The sequence below is a fragment of the Adiantum capillus-veneris genome, chromosome 26 (genome assembly GCF_014529385.1).
Source record: "Adiantum capillus-veneris isolate H3 chromosome 26, ASM1452938v2, whole genome shotgun sequence".
Taxonomy (NCBI): domain Eukaryota; kingdom Viridiplantae; phylum Streptophyta; class Polypodiopsida; order Polypodiales; family Pteridaceae; genus Adiantum; species Adiantum capillus-veneris.
In genome coordinates this window covers 39,617,182-39,635,584 of record NC_140956.1, presented here as the reverse complement: position 1 = coordinate 39,635,584, position 18,403 = coordinate 39,617,182, and the positions used below count along the sequence as shown (strand labels likewise).

The following is an 18,403-nucleotide window of genomic DNA, read 5'->3' as shown; positions in this document are numbered from 1 at the left end:
GATTTGCAACGAGATCTCTTCATTACCTTGTTTTGTCAATGCTTTGACCTGAATGAAGAGCTTCTTTCTTCTCTCGACTTCCGCATTGGGTATACAACTTCAACATATTGAATGTAAAACTGTGACATCTGAAAAAGCTCTACTACTCAGGTAGCAAATACAATTTGGCAAATTATGAAGCCACTAGAGATCACAGAAGCATATTTGCCCGAAGCTTTTTTCAATTGATGGGATCTGTACTATATGATGCCTGAAATCAATAATTAAGAATATCGACCTTTACTGAATCCAGAAACTGGTCTACATTGGATTATATCTTCAATCCGAGTTCTCATACAAGGATTGTTGTTGATGCTTAATTGCAAAACACCTGGGCCAAGAGCGCTAAGTGTCATTTTGCCACTCACCAAATTCTCAGAAGAGACAGGCAATACTACACCCACAGAGACACGACCTTTGTACTTCAAAGGAAGTGTGTGTGTGTGTGTGTGTGTGTGTGTGTGTGTGTGTGTGTGTGTGTGTGTGTGTGTGAGAGAGAGAGAGAGAGAGAGAGAGAGAGAGAGAGAGAGCGCTTATTAACGTTTTCTACGAAGTTGGCCTACGAGTCAGAACAACTTTCGTGTGTATCCACTAGGTAAAAAGGACAGAAAGTGCTGAAAATAGAAGACTTTGTGTGTGTGTGTGTGTGTGTGAGAGAGAGAGAGAGAGAGAGAGAGCTATATCAACATCTTCTACAGGCCTAAATCGGCCTATGAGAGTGCATGTGTGTCTCCTCTGGGTATCCAGAAAACAGGACATAAGTGCTGAAAATAAAACCTGCTACAGATATAGAAGATTGTGGATGCATAAACGTGTGTGCATGCGCGCGAGAGAGAGAGAGAGAGAGAGATTGCTCATGTCTCTTAGAGCTGAGTGATATAAACACATGATTTACAACCCACTTATTCAGAATGTCTCTCCTCTGATGTCACATGTGTAAAAAGGCCACACCAAATTTTGGGTTTTTCTGTACAGTTGCTTTTACTTTTAAATACACTTTCTATGCTTTCAATGAGTACTCTCATTATAGTGAACCCTTGTACAACAGAAATTCCCTTAAACATACGAAATCCTTTCAAAAAGTTGTAATGGAAAAAATACGCTTTCTTCTTGGGATTAAGAACATGTTCGACGCAGACGACTCAGTAGTGTACAAAACTCTGTACTCTGTAGGCAATGTACATGTTCTCTCAAACACTATGATGTCAAGTTATCAGGGAGATTGGTGCTTATACCAAGAATCTTTCCGCCGACGTCAGGAAAGACCTCAAACCTCTCTAGTGGAACAACTTTGCCATTGCTCTTCACTTCCAACGGATATCGCAAAAGATGTCCTTCGGTCTCGACTAGCTCGTCCCCGCTAAATTGCTTCCAATTGCGGTCTGCTAGAGATTGCACCATCTTCACACATTGTTGTGACCATGGTTCCATAAAGCAAGGCTCACTTGCACGTAAATGCTCCAACCATAGTGACATCCGGTAGCCATATACCTGACAGCAACAAATTCCTCTCTCTCTCTCTCTCTCTCTCTCTCTCTCTCTCTCTCTCTCTCAGCAAGCAGTGTTATAATCACTCTCCAAAAAACAGTCTCTGTCCACAACGTGACAAAACATTGCTGGCAGTATAACAGCTGGACAATCATTCATACAATCTGGCAAGAATAGAACGCACATAGAGTATCTGATTTCAATAACTGGTGCAACCATGACTCTATAAGTCAATTACTTCTACTTCTGGCACCAAAAAGATCCCCAAAGTAGGTTTCAGCCTACTGTCCATACATCCCGCCCGTAAAATGCATCGTGATTTGCGATGCAAATCACAGACCGTCGCAAATCACGGACATCCATACAATCAGTTCTTCAGACTGTATGGCTTTGTCTTGTCAGTTTTTCTTGATTCCAGAGATTCATGTCACATCAGCAAAATTGTGACATCTCCCAACCTCTTCTCAATCTCTGGTGGCAAGTCTAGAGACCCATCAATGGCATGTCTCAACCCATATAAGCAATGAATGTCCATAAATCTCAGGAGAATGATGAAGTTAGGGAATGGGGAAACTGGAATTTCTAAATGGGGGAAACGAAAGCGGCAGGTTATCAAGCATTTCCCCCACCTAAAAGGACCGCATGTTGCTAAATTGGCTTTGTCTGACAAAAAAATAATTCTAAATGAATTGTTGGATTTATAAGTGAGAGGGTTTTCTCGCTTGGAACACCAAGGAAAAATAATTCTAAATGAATTATTGGAATTTTAAGTGAGGTTTTTTCTCACTGGAGACATCTGAGTACAGAGTATTTCTAGTGTGTCATTCACAGTAATGACGGGAGCACTATGAAAGGGAATATCTGTAAAGCCACTAGGAATGGGTAGCCGCAAAGAAGACGTAGCCGGGTGATGCCCATGGCTGCCCCAAGTGTACCAGATGTCGCCAAGACCCAGTGTGCGGGTTCCCTCGCAAAGAAGTGCCTACGGAGCATGTTTCCATCGCGACAAGCTGCTGTTTTTCTCTGTTTTCAGACCAAACGTCGTAGACGGGGCTGATTTACAAGAAGGAACCCGAGAACACACCTCTTGTGTGTGTAGGATTGGAAGAGATGATTTTCTATGTAGAGATCTCTTCTAGGGAATTGCTTTTCGAGAACCGAGTTGCGTTTCGAGCGTCGAGACTTTGAAGGTAACGATTTTTATGTTATGATCTCTTGCAGGTGTACTTCCTCTTAGTGAGGGAGTAGGAGCAGAGGAAGGCATGAGCCTCTGCAGGAGAAAGCACTCTGAGAAACTAGAGCTAAATCAGCCCAAGGGTTTCGTACCCAAGTTTGGGAAGTAGATCCACGGATCAGAGAGAGGTAATCTCTCAAGTTGTGATCCGGAGTTGAGATTTCCAAGTACGGACTTCGCGTACGGGAAAGCAGAGTTGTTCTGCGGGAAAAGGACTCTGGAACAGAGTCGGAAAAGAGTTGCAGGGATGCCATGCCCTAAGTCTAGAAGGTGAGATCCAGAGGCGAGAACCTTGGTTCTCGAGGATTTGGAATAAGGAACAGAAGTTCCTTGGAATAGGGTTTTGCCCTAGGAATAGGAAGCCGAGGATTCCGGGAACCATCAAGTCTTATTCTAGAACGAACGTGGTAATACGTTCGGTTCAAGTACTTGTATAGACTTCTCCTCAGTAATGAAGATACTATTACGAGGGGGGGACCAACCCATCTTCTGGTTCCGAGTACTGTGTTGATCTTCTCACTCTCTATCTCTATCTCTCTATCTATTTCTCTCTATATCCTCTGGCTTCAGTATTAAGTGATAAATTCTATTTATCCGAGTATATTCTATATTGCTATGCGCTCCCGTTTGTGGCACCCCCCCCCCCCCCCCCCCCCCCCCCCCCCCCCCCTTCCCTCCTTTCTTCTTTTTTCCTGCAACCATGTAATGAATTCATTCTCACTACTCTGTACCCAGCTCATATGCATGTGTAAGCCATGCCTGCTGACATCAGGCTCTGTAATATTATGCCTAATGAGCTGGCTTGATCTAGGACTAGCTCAAGGAGAGAGCACACATCCAGAGAGTAATGAAATGATGGTAGATGTTCATAAACAGCAAACCATGTTGGCAATTTGTGCATACCAGCAGTTACTGTCTCCTCTCGCTCTCCCAAGTATCTAGAGTGGGGGGCTATTCGCAGATATCTGCACCTCGGAAGTTCCCATTTGCCATGAATAAATGGTATGGACTTGGTGAAAGCCTCCGCTAAGAAACGAGAGAGAGAGAGAGAGAGAGAGAGAGAGAGAGAGAGATAAAATGAAATGAAATGTTATTTTAACGTCTTCGAAAGGCCAAAATGACCTATGAGACCAAAAAGTTACAATTGGTGAATCTGATATCATGTCTAAGTACGGAAATTACAAAGAACTAACACTAAAACACTAAGGAAATGAATCTGAAACTGATTCGGAGTTGAGACGAGATATTAGGGGGGCGGGAAGGGGGGGGGGGGGGGGGGGGGGGGGGGGTTGGTGGGTTCAAATGAAATCCCTCATCGGTCGTTGTCGAATCTCGTCAACCTCCTCCATGGTCACTGCTCTAGTTGGACGTCTTGCATGTCGAGCTAAAGTGATCTGTATCTTCTGCTGTAGCCTTCGTCGATGGTGGGAGACCCACCGTGGTCGCGGGCATCTGGATCTGCCTAACTCAACGGCTCGGTCAAGCAACGTCCCTCTAGTGTGGGTGGGCTCTGAGATCTGCTGTGATGATTGCTCCCCTGGATCTCCCCTGGCTGGTGTAAAGAAATCTGTGATTCGTCTCTGAGACTGTCTCTCCCCTGATGTCCTCAGTCCGTGTGAGGGACAAGGAGGGTGCATCCAAGGAGTGTTGAAACGGAGGCAATCTATCCATGTTGAAACCATGTGACTGAAACCACGTTGTCATCTGTCCATACCAACATGCTGTATCGCCTTGTAGCGCTAGTTGTCGAGATGACTCGAGGGCAAGCCAAGCGTATCTGTCCCTGGGGAGATCCCATAAACCGTGTAAGAAGGATACTGATCTAGTCAATGCCTCCACGAGAGAGAGAGAGAGAGAGAGAGAGAGAGAGAGAGAGAGAGAGAGAGAAATGAAATGAAATGAAATGTAATATTAACGTCTTCAAAAGGCCAAAATGACCTATGAGACCAAAGGTTGCATGTGGTGAATCTAATACCAGGTCTGGGTACAAAAAGTACAAAGAACTCAAAAGAAAATAGTGGGTAGGGGTGGGGTGAAAGCTGATACAAAGGGAATACAAAGGGTGAGCTGATACAATGGAGCTCTTTAACAATAGAGGCATCATATACATATACATCAGTATCCAAAAGGCTATAGAGGTTCAATGTCCTCCAAGAAAGGCACTCTGTCGGGACGGCTCCTATGTTGCACTAGTATGGTACGGATCCTCTGTCGCAATCTGCGTCAATATCGAGAGGGCCCCCCCAACTCTATCGCCCGATCAAGCAGTATGCCTCTCATGCCTCTGGTGCTGCTATGTTGTGGGGGCTGCTCTAACTCCTTTGTCTATGGCTGAAAGAAATCTGTAATCTTCTGCTGTGGCTGGATCTCTCTCATTGTGCCCCTCTTCAAGAGGTCCTCTCTGTGTTTGCGAATCTCCAGTAAGTATAATCCGAGGCATCTCTGATCCCGATATCTCATGACTCTAGAAAGTGGTCCAAAACCCTCTGTGAATAAAGAGTGAAAGCGGCCTCGTATCTCGTAGTATACTGGGCAGTGACATCTGTAATGTAGCTTTGTCTCGGGCTCTATCTGGCACACCTGACAAATCCTGGACTCAGCGGGTACTCCTCTAAATCTGTTTGTCCCGATCTCTAGCTGATGTGAGGATGCGCATATCTGACCAATAGCACATCGTATCTATTCCGAGAGAGAGAGAGAGAGAGAGAGAGAGAGAGAGAGAGAGAGAGAGAGAGAAAGAGAGAGAGAGAGAGAGAGAGAGAGTAGCGTCATAAGACGATTCCACGAGACCAAATTGTTTAATCAAGAGATCAACCCATCGTCTATATTAGGCCAGGTCGTGCGGCACTCGACGTAGCAAGAAATGTTTCCTACAAACTATTGACACACAAGCGAAAGGTAAACAGGCAATTTAGACTGAAACAATTTAAGGAACATAGGATAGGAATGTCGAGTCACGACAAGGGGTGACCTGCACTACCAGACTAAAAGTCATGATCTTAAGCTGGTGCAAGCGTTCTTAAAGAGACTCGTAAAAGGAAGCACATCCACAACGTACTACATGTAGCAGAGCTATGGCAGGTAAGGGATGATGGATGCAATTATTCTTATTTTCTATTCCATTTGTTATTGTATCCCCCCTACAAGCCACTCCATCAGATTGCTGTAGCCTTTTGATCATCTTATCATTTTGAAAACGAACTCTTTCCCTACGCCTTCCAACATCTTGTTGGACAAAAACATAAGAAAGAAAAAGATTCCAACAATTTCAATGCATACTCACCTGGCCTTTTGGGGCAGTATGAACGTTGGCCCAAGTATGATATGGCTGATAAGCGCCCATGGCAATCTCCGTGTCCCTTGAACCGTCCATTGACCGCTGGTTGATGTTGGCAGACCCGATGATGACATATTCATCATCCACAATCATGCCTTTTGAATGGACGTAGATCATGAACCGTCTGCTCTTGAAAGCTTTTGACTGTAAGATACATTGAACATCCAAATACTTATGCTACAAGCAAGTCTACAATAAAAATCCAAATATAGAACATCACGTTATTACACAAACCAGTAAGTCCAAACAAACAAAACAGAGGATGAAAACTTTCTCATGTCACAGCAAGAATTTTTTGAGTGAGTGTTGCCTACAAACTCAAAATAATAGAGCTGTGCATGCTTAAATGTATGATCTAAGTAACGTATACATGCTATCCACTTTCTGTCAACAGTGTCAACACAGTGCACACTCATTGGAGTCTACAGCACAAGCTGCTCTTCTACTTAGCCTTGTATAAAGAGCAATGGTTTTAACTAAATCAACTATAGCTAGAAGAGGTGCCGATGCTAAAGCCGCCTTGAGCTTTTCAAAACTCTCCTAATACTCTTCTCCCCAAAAAAAGTTAATGCCTTTTCCTTTCAGTTGGTCCATCATAGGAACAAGTTTTGCATGATCCTTAACAAACTTGCGATAAAAGCTGTCCAAATCCAAAGAAATTTAGAGCTCTTCCAAATTAGTAGGATGAGGCCATTGAAGAATAGCATCCACTTTGGAGGTATCCATTGATATGCCATGTGCTTAAATGATGTACCCAGGGTAGCAAACTTCTAACTTTAAAGAGTCGCATTTGCTCCCCTTGGCATAAAGCCTGTGTTTGCGTAGTAAATCAAACCCCTACCTCAAATGTTTCAAGTGCATGGTTCCAATATCAATTTACACGTCTGGCGTTGATCTATTGTGGACACTTAAAAGTATTGACTGGTGTAATCAATAATGGACTTTCAAGTGCAGGGCTAGACAAGCGTTGACTCTTACATCAAGGAAGCTGTCAACACGACTAAATATACAGATAGTTACCTGACAGCTACCTTCAACAGGTGCAACGGATGGCGGTGGTTCAGTTCCTTTTTTCAGTTCACGGTTTCCAAGGCAAAAGAAGTTCAAGTAGTCCGTAGGATGATGAGTTTCTTCCATCTGCTCCTCTTTTAAGGCTTCGGCAATCAAGGTATACATCATTTCCATTGTTTGACTCTAACAAAGAAGCACACACCATTAACTCTTGCTAATTTCATACTAAGCATGCAGCCAATCTTTAAAAAAAGTCAACGACAATCCATCCAGCTCTGAAGTTTATCAACTCGATAAGTATAAAGAATTTGCAGATGTACACAAATTACGAGTCGATGTCTCAAGCCAACAACAAAAAGACAAAAAAGACTTTTTGCATGCACTTAAGGTTTTTCTTTCCGTTGTTCCCCATCACCTCTGGATAGGGAAGGTAAAAGAAAAATCCTCAAAATGCCAATTAGCATTTATCATGCTCAATGCATTTTCCTTTGGATTTTCTTTAAAAGTCCTCATAGGTCAAGGTACACCATCTTGTTGATTGCTGTCAGATTCACCTTTCCTCACAAACTTGATTACTACTCAATTGGTGACTTACAGATTTCAATAATATCTCACTGACATCTTTAACAAAAGACATGCACAAAGACAGAATGAAGCTAATGGCCAGAGAAACAGAAGTAAAGAGCTAGAATTACAGACAAATCAAGGAAAAATGAATGGAAAGAATGCAGCCAATACTCAAAAGACCAGATATTAAACCAAAAAGATAGTCAAATTGACTTGATTACTACTCATTTGTTGACTTACAGATTTCGATAATATCTCACTGACATCTTTAACAAAAGACATGCACAAAGACAGAATGAAGCTAATGGCCAGAGAAATAGAAGTAAAGAGCTAAAATTACAGACAAATCAAGGAAAAATGAATGGAAAGAATGCAGCCAATACTCAAAAGACCAGATATTAATCCAAAAGGATAGTCAAATTGTCCATTCAATTTGAGTAATCTTACACTGCACAGTATTGAAGAGTCAATTCAGCAAAGGTACTAATTTGAAGCATATCAAAAATTGAAATTTAATAAACAGTAAGTGGCTAACATATGGTGGCCACCAGCAGCACAGCAGAAAAAAATTGTGATTATACCAGTAAAATTATCAAAACCACATGATGGGCAACGTCTACCTGAAAAAACAGAATTTCTTGAACAGCAAGTGTAGTCGGTTCACCTTCGGGCCACATTGGTATGACAATATAAACAGCAAAATGTTCTCTCGCCTTAATCTTGCTAACAATCTTCAGAGCAATCTCAATAGGAACAAGATGATTTGCTCCTGTAAAAGCAGATTCCCAATCCAGCTTAATACAAAGAGTTGGCAACTTCAATTAATCAATAATTCTCAACATTGTAACAGGCTTACAATACTTCAACATAAATACTATTTATAGCAAGTTAACCCCGATAATCCTATTCATAACCAAAGGGAGGGGCATATTTCGGCTATGGCATATTTGAACAATGTTCACCAGATGAGTTGCACCAAACAGGATAAATAGCTAACGAATTAAGGAGATCAAGTATGCAAGCATGCAAGAACTTCACCTAGAGCAGGCTCTTCACTACAGTAATAGTCAATTAAAAGTTTGCAGACAGTGTGCAACATAGTAGCTTCCGGAGTAAAAGTAAAACCATAACTTCTCAGCGCACGTTAAAAAAAAGACCTACCAGCATCTTTATAGCTTGGCCAGGCAAAAGACGATCCCAGAAAGTACTGATTCTCAATGTAAATGAAATGTTGTGCAGATCGAATCGCATTGATGTATGCCGTATGAATGCTCATATCTATGGCAATATTCTTATGACCAACAAGGTTCTGCAAAAAGCAAGCATAGTATCCACTTTTAACAAGTTCAAAAATAGTAATACGCAAATGTCCAAACACAAATTGTGTAACCCAAAAACACAACCGCCAATACCTGTTTCTCTGCTTCTGTAGCACCTTTTGGAAATCCTTTCACTGAGCCTGAATCAATAGATCTGAAGACCTGCATATCATGCTCTCTCTCTCTCTCTCTCTCTCTCTCTCTCTCTCTCTCTCTCTCTCCCCCCAACAAAAAACGCAGCCGTTTTTTTATCTAGTAGACAGCAATTCACTCTTTTAATCATAACTTCTTCATCCGAACTCCGATTTGGGTGATCTATAGACTCAATCGAAGAGCACAAAGCCTTCTACGCATTGATGTAAAGACAGAAAATTTTAGAGTTATGGAAGGCATTTCTGTAACAGCATTTCCGAAGTGAACAGGTTCAGGATGATTGACTCTCATCTCTTATTTTACATACAATGTCTTCCGGCACTCACAAGGGTTCTTCTTCAACAAGGTCCACAACCATTGTGGAAAATGATCCAAAATCTCTTAAGTGTGGAGATAGCAACACAACCATTCAACCAACAACATCGGAAACCATGATCATGGCATACTTGGTATCATTGCAAGAGACCGTAAACAAACCAGGCGGAGACTTATGAGAACTCGCAATGGAGAATGGCACACCAAGGGTACTTGTGGTTGAGAATGAGAATCTCAAGAGGACACTTGAGATGCAAACAACACTTTTGATGCAACTTGATGAGGAAGTCCAGGAATGTAAACACTCTCTTGTGGACTTGAATGCTTTGAAGGAGCGGATGAGCAAAGTAGAGCATGTTACATTGGAGCTCCGCACGATTTTCTTTGGCAGGTAGAGTTGTAGTGGCCAACCAGGTGTCGTTGGCTACTATGTGGTACATCACTTCTTGTTGGATCTTCTCGAGTTCTTGTATCAGTCAGATAGAGAGGGTGATCAGGAACTTCCTTTGGTCAGGGCGTGACACTCAGATTGCCCGAGCCAAAGTGGCATGGCAAGTCATCACTCTTCCAGGTTCTCAGGGAGGGTTGGGGATCATAGATCCAGCACAGCAGAGCAGAGCCCTTCTTGGGAAGTTCATCGTCAGAGGACTTCTTCCAGATGCGGAGACCTGGAAGGAGTTCTTGCTTCAACGGCTTAGTGCTATGGGTGCCTCAGGCTGGAGGCCCCTGGCGATCCTTGACTCGATAGATTTTCACAAAGATGCACAGAGTTTGCTGAAGCAGGAGACTGGAGGACCGCTTCGTTGTGAGTCTGCTCCGAGCTCAGGAGCAACTGCGGCGAGGCCTGGAGCGGCGTCAGCCTACTTGCACGAGGGAGCACCTAAGACAGCCCTTGTTTGGAACCCCATGGTTAGCACTCAGAGAGGCCACTTGGTTGGTAGTCGGCCTCATGTTTCCTGGGGTCCCATGGCAGAGGGTCCAGCACGCTCTCTAGGTGACTGTTTATAGTTTTCACGCTTGTAAAGGAGCTTCAGGGCATCCAGCTACTACAGGGCATGAGAGGGGTGCAGAGCATGTGTCAGGACATCTCAAAGGCAGTACCAGCTAAGTGGCTCACGCCTCTCGAGTCAGCAGCGCCCAGATGGATGGGAGTATTCATGCGACTGGAGGTTCTTATCTCAGTTCGGGCTTGCTCAGAGACTATACCCTCCCTGTTTTTTGAGCTACAGGGTGGGGGACACCTACACCGAGTTGCAGTAGAGGCCCCGCAGGTGGTAGAGTGCTGTTTTCAGAGGATCCGTGTGGTAGGCATCTGTGGGAGGACTTGTGTAATTAAGGAGAATTTCGTCCTTTTCCCCCTTCTAAACGTCGGAGGGATCTAATTCATCTCCGATTCATCCAATCCGTCCGCTAGGTTAACTGTTAGGTGCAGCGGAATGAATGTTGTATTTTCTCAAGATTAGTGATCTTTATTGCTCAAGGTTCCTTTTAGTTCTTAGGGAAAGAGAGAGCTTTCCGTCTTATGGAGAATGCTATGGTCACGAACAAAGTGAGTGGATATTGTGCGTGCAAGTGAATGAGACTGAGAGAAGGAGAGAGAAGAGATACGACACCCGAGAGGTTGTAAAACCCTCCGAAGGCCCCACTCTCATCGGCGAGAGTGGTCTATTCTTTGATTGCACAAAGGTGTACAATGCGTATGCAATGGACTATGCAACTTGGTCTATGCCGATGACGACGACGGTGACGACGACGACGATGATGACAACGACAACGACGATCACGATCACGACGACGACGACGACGATGGCTGAAATCTGAGATCTTCTAATCGTTGAATTTCGAGACTGTTTCGGTGGCTGAAAATGATTGTTTTGGCTGCGTTTTCTTCGCTGAAAAATGAGGTTTCTTAGGGCTGAAAACTGATGGTCTTTACGGGCTGAATCTGCTACACTTCAGGTGAATGATGCCAGTCTTGATTTGCTGCTGAAATCCAAAAACGCCAGGGGCTGAAATTGGTCCTTCCGTCGCCGAGGTTCTGCAAATGCAAAAACGCTAGGCTGATCTGCTGTGTCGTGATGACGCTGGGGCTGATCTGCTGTGCACAAATCGCCAAGGCTGATCTGATGCAAAAACGCTAGGTCTTCTGTGGAGAAAACGCCAGAGTAGTCGCGGGGGTTGGTCTTGCTGAGAAGTTGCCTGTTGAGCAAGGTGCTCCTACTGCCTCTTCTGCCATTTAGTGCTAACTTGGGTTTGCTTATATAGAAACTTAGCAAAATTGCCCTACCTACTTTTGTTGGAAAGTCACTTAAAAATAATAAGTGAAAATCCCAATAAATAGGAAAATAGGCTAAATGCACTGGAAAATTCCCCTAACTGATGCTAATGGATTCTGATGGGAATTCCGATGATCATGATGTGTGAAACCGGAGGATATGCATCTATGCTAAGTGACTGGGCATGCACGGTCTACGAATAGACTCACAAAAGTGCCAGATCACTGCTAATATAGACTTGACTGAACTGACTGAACCCTGCTGTGGTATAGCTTGTCCACGGACACATAGGGTTGGGATGTGTCACGTGACATCCCCTCCTTTTCAAAGTGAGGTACTGGTACCGAACTGTATGGCGGCGAGGGAGATCGCCAACAACATCCGGAATCCTGGAAGGGACTCTTCGCCGGCCCACTCTGCTGTGTGGGTCGAGCGGTACTTGAACTTCATAAAGGTCTGCAACGCTTGCCTCTTTGGGCCGCGCCGAAAGCGACTCAAAGTCTTCTGAATCTCCTTTCTTACTTCAACTTCGTCGAGAGTCCTGCTTCTTTCGTCTTCAAGAATCTCCATGGTTGAAAATTCCTAAACAATCTCCAACACAAAACCATGAACATACCCATTCCATGTAAAGTGAAGGAAAAAAATCTTGTCTTCTCTAAAGACTGTGTATACAATGTAGATGAACATAGAGACGGAGTGACAAACCGTTCATCAAACACATGCAAACAATGAGGTCGAATCTTTTCTGTTTGATTGAAATCAATCAACTGTGGCCAATCACAATAAAAATGCCCATGCTTGGTGCTCATACTATCATGTGCTCTTTCGGAAACTGTGTCATGCCAAGGAAGAGACATGGAATGTGACTTCCTGACATACAAACTTTTCAGCTTTTCATGAACAATCCGCATACATTCGTGCTCATCCATGATAGAAACGTGCTCAACATACAATATGTCATGCCTAGGAAAAGGGATCACATAACGATGCGGAATAAAATACAGGAAACCTTCACGAATGAAACACTCGAACAATGCGTGCGTATCAATCATGCGAACACATAATACTTCCTGTGATGGCTCTTTGGACCAAGGCTCGAGAGCCAAGATCGCTTCTTCGGGATCTATCGAATCTTCTTGTGGAGGATCTGTGGACCTCGACTCGAAAGCCAAGATCGATTCTTGGTGATTGATCGAATCTACAACGAGGTTAGCTTCGCTAGAAAAAACATCCACTAACACATCATCCTTGTGAACAATCACATCATCTTCATGCAACTCATCATGCTTGTGAGAAATCACATCTTGATCATGCAAATCATCATGCTTGTCATTGTCATCCAAATCATTATGCAAATCATTGTCAATCAAATCATCATCATGCTTCACACAATCATGCAAATCCTGTGTGTCATGCTTTGGAGAAGAAGAAACGGAGAGAGTCTCCTTTTCCCGAATTTCGTGCATCGGTGCCGGCACTTGAGAAAAGAGTTGCAACAAGGCGGCTTTCCTTTCTTTGTACTCATGCTTTATGGCTGCCATTCTTTCTTCGTGTTCACGCTCTCTTTCTACTTTTCTTTCTGCATTTCTTGCTTCTCGTTCTAACTTCTGTTTTCATAAAAAATTGTTGCAAAGCCTCCATAGGAGTGAGTGCAATCTTTGTCGTAGATGGGGAAGGGTCGGAAAAACCTCCTGGTGGGGAAAATTCTTCTTCGCCTCTCTCATGCTCATCACTTCCAAGAGAAGTATCCATTCCGCTTCGAGTGATGACCATTCTGCAATCGTGGGTTCTTGTGGATTCTTGGGGGGTCTTGGTTTCTTGAGTTCACGAGGGACATGGGTTCTTGAGGGTCTTGGGTTCTGAAGTTCACGAGGAACTTGGGTTCTTGGGGGTCTTGAGGTTCTTGAGGTTTTCTTTCGCTTGCAAATCGCGTTGAGAAGGATCTTCTCTTCACCTGAGTTCTACCCTTTTCTGCGGGCGCACCCCTTGGCGGCCTTGCGCTCAAACCAAGGTTGCTTTTTCCCACCTCACGTCGATTGGCCGGCCGCTAAGTGCACAGTCCGCTCTCAATGAGTGAAAAGAGACACAAGGGGAGGCTGGACAAGCCCTTCTTTCTTGGGATTCCTGTCACTCTTCAACAAAACACGATTAGGAATCGCCACGCCCAAGTAAACTTGGGTTCGTGCGATCACAACAAGCAAAAAAATTCTTCTGGTTCTTGTGGTTCTTTCCTTGAGTAATGCAGAACACTTCCAAAGCTCTGATACCAATGTTAGGTGCAGCGGAATGAATGTTGTATTTTCTCAAGATTAGTGATCTTTATTGCTCAAGGTTCCTTTTAGTTCTTAGGGAAAGAGAGAGCTTTCCGTCTTATGGAGAATGCTATGGTCACGAACAAAGTGAGTGGATATTGTGCGTGCAAGTGAATGAGACTGAGAGAAGGAGAGAGAAGAGATACGACACCCGAGAGGTTGTCCTCCGAAGGCCCCACTCTCGTCGGCGAGAGTGGTCTATTCTTTGATTGCACAAAGGTGTACAATGCGTATGCAATGGACTATGCAACTTGGTCTATGCCGATGACGACGACGACGATGGCTGAAATCTGAGATCTTCTAATCGCTGAATTTCGAGACTGTTTCAGTGGCTGAAAATAACTGTTTTGGCTGCGTTTTCTTGGCTGAAAAATGAGGTTTCTTAGGGCTGAAAACTGATGGTCTTTACGGGCTGAATCTACTACACTTTAGGTGAACGATGCCGGTCTTAATTTGCTGCTGAAATCCAAAAACGCCAGGGTCTGAAATTGGTCCTTCTGTCGCCGGGGTTCTGCAAATGCAAAAACGCTAGGCTGATCTGCTGTGTCGTGATGACGTCGGGGCTGATCTGCTGTGCACAAATCGCCAAGGCTGATCTGATGCAAAAATGCTAGGTCTTCTGTGGAGAAAACGCCAGAGTAGTCGCGGGGATTGGTCTTGCTGAGAAGTTGCCTGTTGAGCAAGGTGCTCCTGCTGCCTCTTCTGCCATTTAGTGCTAACTTGGGTTTGCTTATATAGAAACTTAGCAAAATTGCCCTACCTACTTTTGTTGGAAAGTCACTTAAAAATAATAAGTGAAAATCCCAATAAATAGGAAAATAGGCTAAATGCACTGGAAAATTCCCCTAACTGATGCTAATGGATTCTGATGGGAATTCCGATGATCATGCTGTGTGCAACCGGAGGATATGCATCTATGCTAAGTGACTGGGCATGCACGGTCTACGAATAGACTCACAAAAGTGCCAGATCACTACTAATCTAGACTTGACTGAACTGACTGAACCCTGCTGTGGTGTAGCTTGTCCACGGACACATAGGGTTGGGATGTGTCACGTGACATTAACAACCTAGAGTTTAATGCTCTTTGATACGGTGGTATTGCCTCACCAAGGAAAGCTGCTACAAGGTGGTGCCCTGCAACCGCTCCCCTCGAATGCGGATGCGGGTTAACCCAATGGGTCAACCTGACTCCGCGAGGATAATGGTGAATTCATCGTCACTTAAAGCGACACCCGTCGGGTCCTGAAGGTCCCGAATGGTATACAAAAACCCGCCGAGACGGTCAGCTCGAGCTCGAGTCAGGGCCGGGCAATTCAGTAGAATATGATCAATTGATTGCCCGCCCTCCAAGTCATTGCAAAGGGGCCATGCACTCCCCCTCAATAAGACTTTATCCGCCAGTCTTAATCCTCCTACTCGGGCGAGCAGTAGGAGGTGCTCGCCATCACGCTTCATACTCAGAGATTAGTTACACCGGAGAAGGTACTTGAGCGTGACATTCATCCCACGGAGCTTATAGTTGGTCAGAGAGGCACAAGCGGCTCTTGAGTCCCATTTATCCCATATGAGCTCCTTGGCCGTCTCCACGGTCGCCGCTGCACAATGTTGACGAAACGACCTGTCCGTCCTAGTTGTCCACGACCACCCCTTCCGAGACTTCAGGGTGGTCCAAGTCCCTAATAAGCGTGCTAACCGATCCGAACTTATCATAGGCACGCTTCCGTTGGGCACCATAGAAGGCGACGACCGGAGGGACATCAGTTTGTGATCCAGGGTCGACGCTGCGACGGACGTCGACTTTGCGCTTTCCCCACCAACCACCTCATTCCTGTGGCAACGAGGCGCTGGAGCGGCAACAATTGCTTTTGGTCGTGTGCCCCCATAATCTGTGCTCCGTAGGTAATCACGGGGTAAACGCAAGCCTTGAAAATGCTCAGCCTCGTCCATAGAGGGAGAGCACGGGAGATGAGGACGTGCTTGGCTGCAAAGAGGCATCCCCGCCCCTTTGTCGTCCTATCTTGGATAATGGTCTCCAAGCTGAAATCGGAATCCACGATGATCCCTAGGTATCTATAGCTTTCAGTCACCTCCACGCGCTCTCCGTCTAACGTGAACGAACCATTCTTCTTGAGGTCCTCAAGGTCCCCGAAGAAGACTGTGGCCTGGCACTTGCTTATACCGAACTTCATGCCCCACGATTGAGCCCACATCGTAAGTCGATCCAGTGCAGTCTGGAGCTCAGCCGGGGAGTCCGCTAAAAGAACTAGGTCGTCAGCAAAGAGTAAACCTTGGATTTTCTGCGTTAATCCAGGAATGTCCACTCCCAAGTCTGCTGCCTCATTTATAAGAATCATTGATGAAGATGTTAAAGAGGGTGGGTGACCCGGGACACCCTTGACGAACCCCTCTTTCGATTTTAATGGGCTCAAAGAGACGGTCACCAACTCTGATGCAGACTTGAGAGTGGCTGTAGAGGGCTTTAATAAAGCGTAAGGCTTTCCCTCCCACCCCGGCGGCCTGAAGTTTGTAGAATAAGGCTTCGTGCGGAACAGAGTCGTATGCCTTCCGAAAATCGACGAAGATTGCGTAAGTCGGCCTTCCGTTATTCTTTCGTCGTAGGACAATTTCCCTTAGGCACGTGACTTTTCCAATGCACTCCTCACGAAATCGGAAGCCCGCTTGGCCCTTCAAGAAGAAGCCGTGCTCTTCTAGAGTCCTAGCAATGCGCGTCACTAAAATAGTAGTCACTAGCTTAAGTGCTACATTGATGAGAGAGATACCTCGGTAGTTATCCGTAATCGTTGGGTCGCCCTTTTTCGGGATCAAAATGAGCACCGCGGCAGCGTGCTCTGCTAGGACCTCCCCTGTATCAAAGATTGATTGGATAACTCTGAGGTATACTTTTCCCATAAGTGTTCTAGGCACACCCCGATCCCTCCGTGCGCCTTTGTCCTTCACAAGGAGCTTGAACACTTCCGGCGGGATACCATCCACTCCCGCCACCTTGTGACGCTTCATTTCATGGCAAGCCTTACGGACTTCCGACCACGTGAAAGGGTCATTCACCTCCATCATTCTCGGTCACACTTGACAGGCTTGCCCTATCAGGCCTTGGGATCCAGGCTTGTACCGGATTCATCCGAGAAGACTTTGGTGTAATGCCCTCGCCAGATTTCAAGAGTTTCCTCGGAGTCTTTCTTTGCTAGTTGTTCCTAAGACTAGGCGCTGAGAATCCTTTTCCACGGCACGAGCCAGTCCTCGCGCTTGCATGTACGCATTCCATGCATCCCAACCTTGGATCGACTTTGGGTCCAGGTCTCTAACCTAAAGAATGCCTTATGTTTGTTATTAATCGTGCGCCTAGCCTTGGAATCTAGCCTAGTTCACTTGTGCAGAGGTGGTTGTAGCCCTATGGGCAGTTTTTATTAACTAATAGAAGGATCTCTTTCTCGAAAAAGAAAATAAGGATCTAGTAGCAAGGAGAGGAGAGAGATACGATGCAAAGTAGATTAGTGGCAAATCAAAAACTTTAGATTAGCACACTATTACAAAGCGATGGCGTCATCCACCCATGCGCTCTCAAGGTAGAGCTTAGATGGCGATTTAGACAACTAGAGCAAGTAGGAAATACAAGGGACTAACAATCCTTCAACAAGGATGTGCGTGTGTGCGTCGAGTGTGCACACCATTCTCCAAATTACTCATGAGAAGGCCTCCTTCCAAAGATTAAGGGAGCCTCTAAACGCCCATGTGTAGCCGCCCTTACAAAGCCAAGTCCAAGTAGAACTCGGCCATGCGTCCATGTGTGTGGCCGCCCTTCTGTAACCAAGTCCAAGTAGGACTTTCCCATGCGCCCATGTGTAGCCACTTTTGGATAGACAAGTCCGCCTACAACTCGGCCACGGGCCGCCAGCCAAAGACCACAGATAACCGGCCACCAGACAACGACCGCTTTCCAACTGTCTTCTGGCCACTGTCCTGCCAAGATATAATTTCCTCCGTACCATCCACGATCACAAATAGAGATCTCACCAACGTGCAAAGCTTCAATCCACCAAATATATCTGCACCATTGGCTTCTCATCATATGGGGGCCTTACAAGCTGTGCAGCATATATTGTGGTGGCAAAACTAAAGGAGGTGGGCATTGCATGGATACCAACACATAGATCAAGAACCTTAACCACCAAAAGCCACCAGCGATGAAAAGTGGCAATGCAAGATCTCAGTGTGGGCATACGCCCACCAGCTCGTAAGATCCGACAGCAGGGCAATGGAATCTGGATAAACAGAAGAGATAGAGCAGTCGATGACTGTAACCGGCCTGTTAATCCAAAAAGAGCGGTAGA

General features: G+C 45.1%; 1 protein-coding gene across 4 annotated transcripts in view; it reads right to left on the bottom strand.

Moving 5' to 3' along the window:
* Window positions 1–976: 976 nt before the first annotated feature.
* Window positions 977–18,403, bottom strand: part of LOC147423302 (phospholipase D gamma 1-like) — a 54,062-nt gene continuing 36,635 nt past the window's right edge. The window contains exons 5-10 of one of the 4 annotated variants that reach the window (XM_086501213.1): window positions 9,089–9,157; window positions 8,838–8,985; window positions 8,297–8,445; window positions 7,119–7,292; window positions 6,045–6,242; window positions 977–1,530 (exon numbers count right to left, since the gene is read on the bottom strand). In XM_086501213.1, coding sequence (XP_086357339.1) covers window positions 1,237–1,530; window positions 6,045–6,242; window positions 7,119–7,292; window positions 8,297–8,445; window positions 8,838–8,985; window positions 9,089–9,157 — 1,032 coding nt within the window. In that variant the 3' untranslated portion in view covers window positions 977–1,236. Of the gene's footprint in view, window positions 1,531–6,044; window positions 6,243–7,118; window positions 7,293–8,296; window positions 8,446–8,837; window positions 8,986–9,088; window positions 9,158–18,403 lie in introns of those variants that run through there. The other 3 variants (XM_086501214.1, XR_015186553.1, XR_015186552.1) reach the window with 3 other exon arrangements.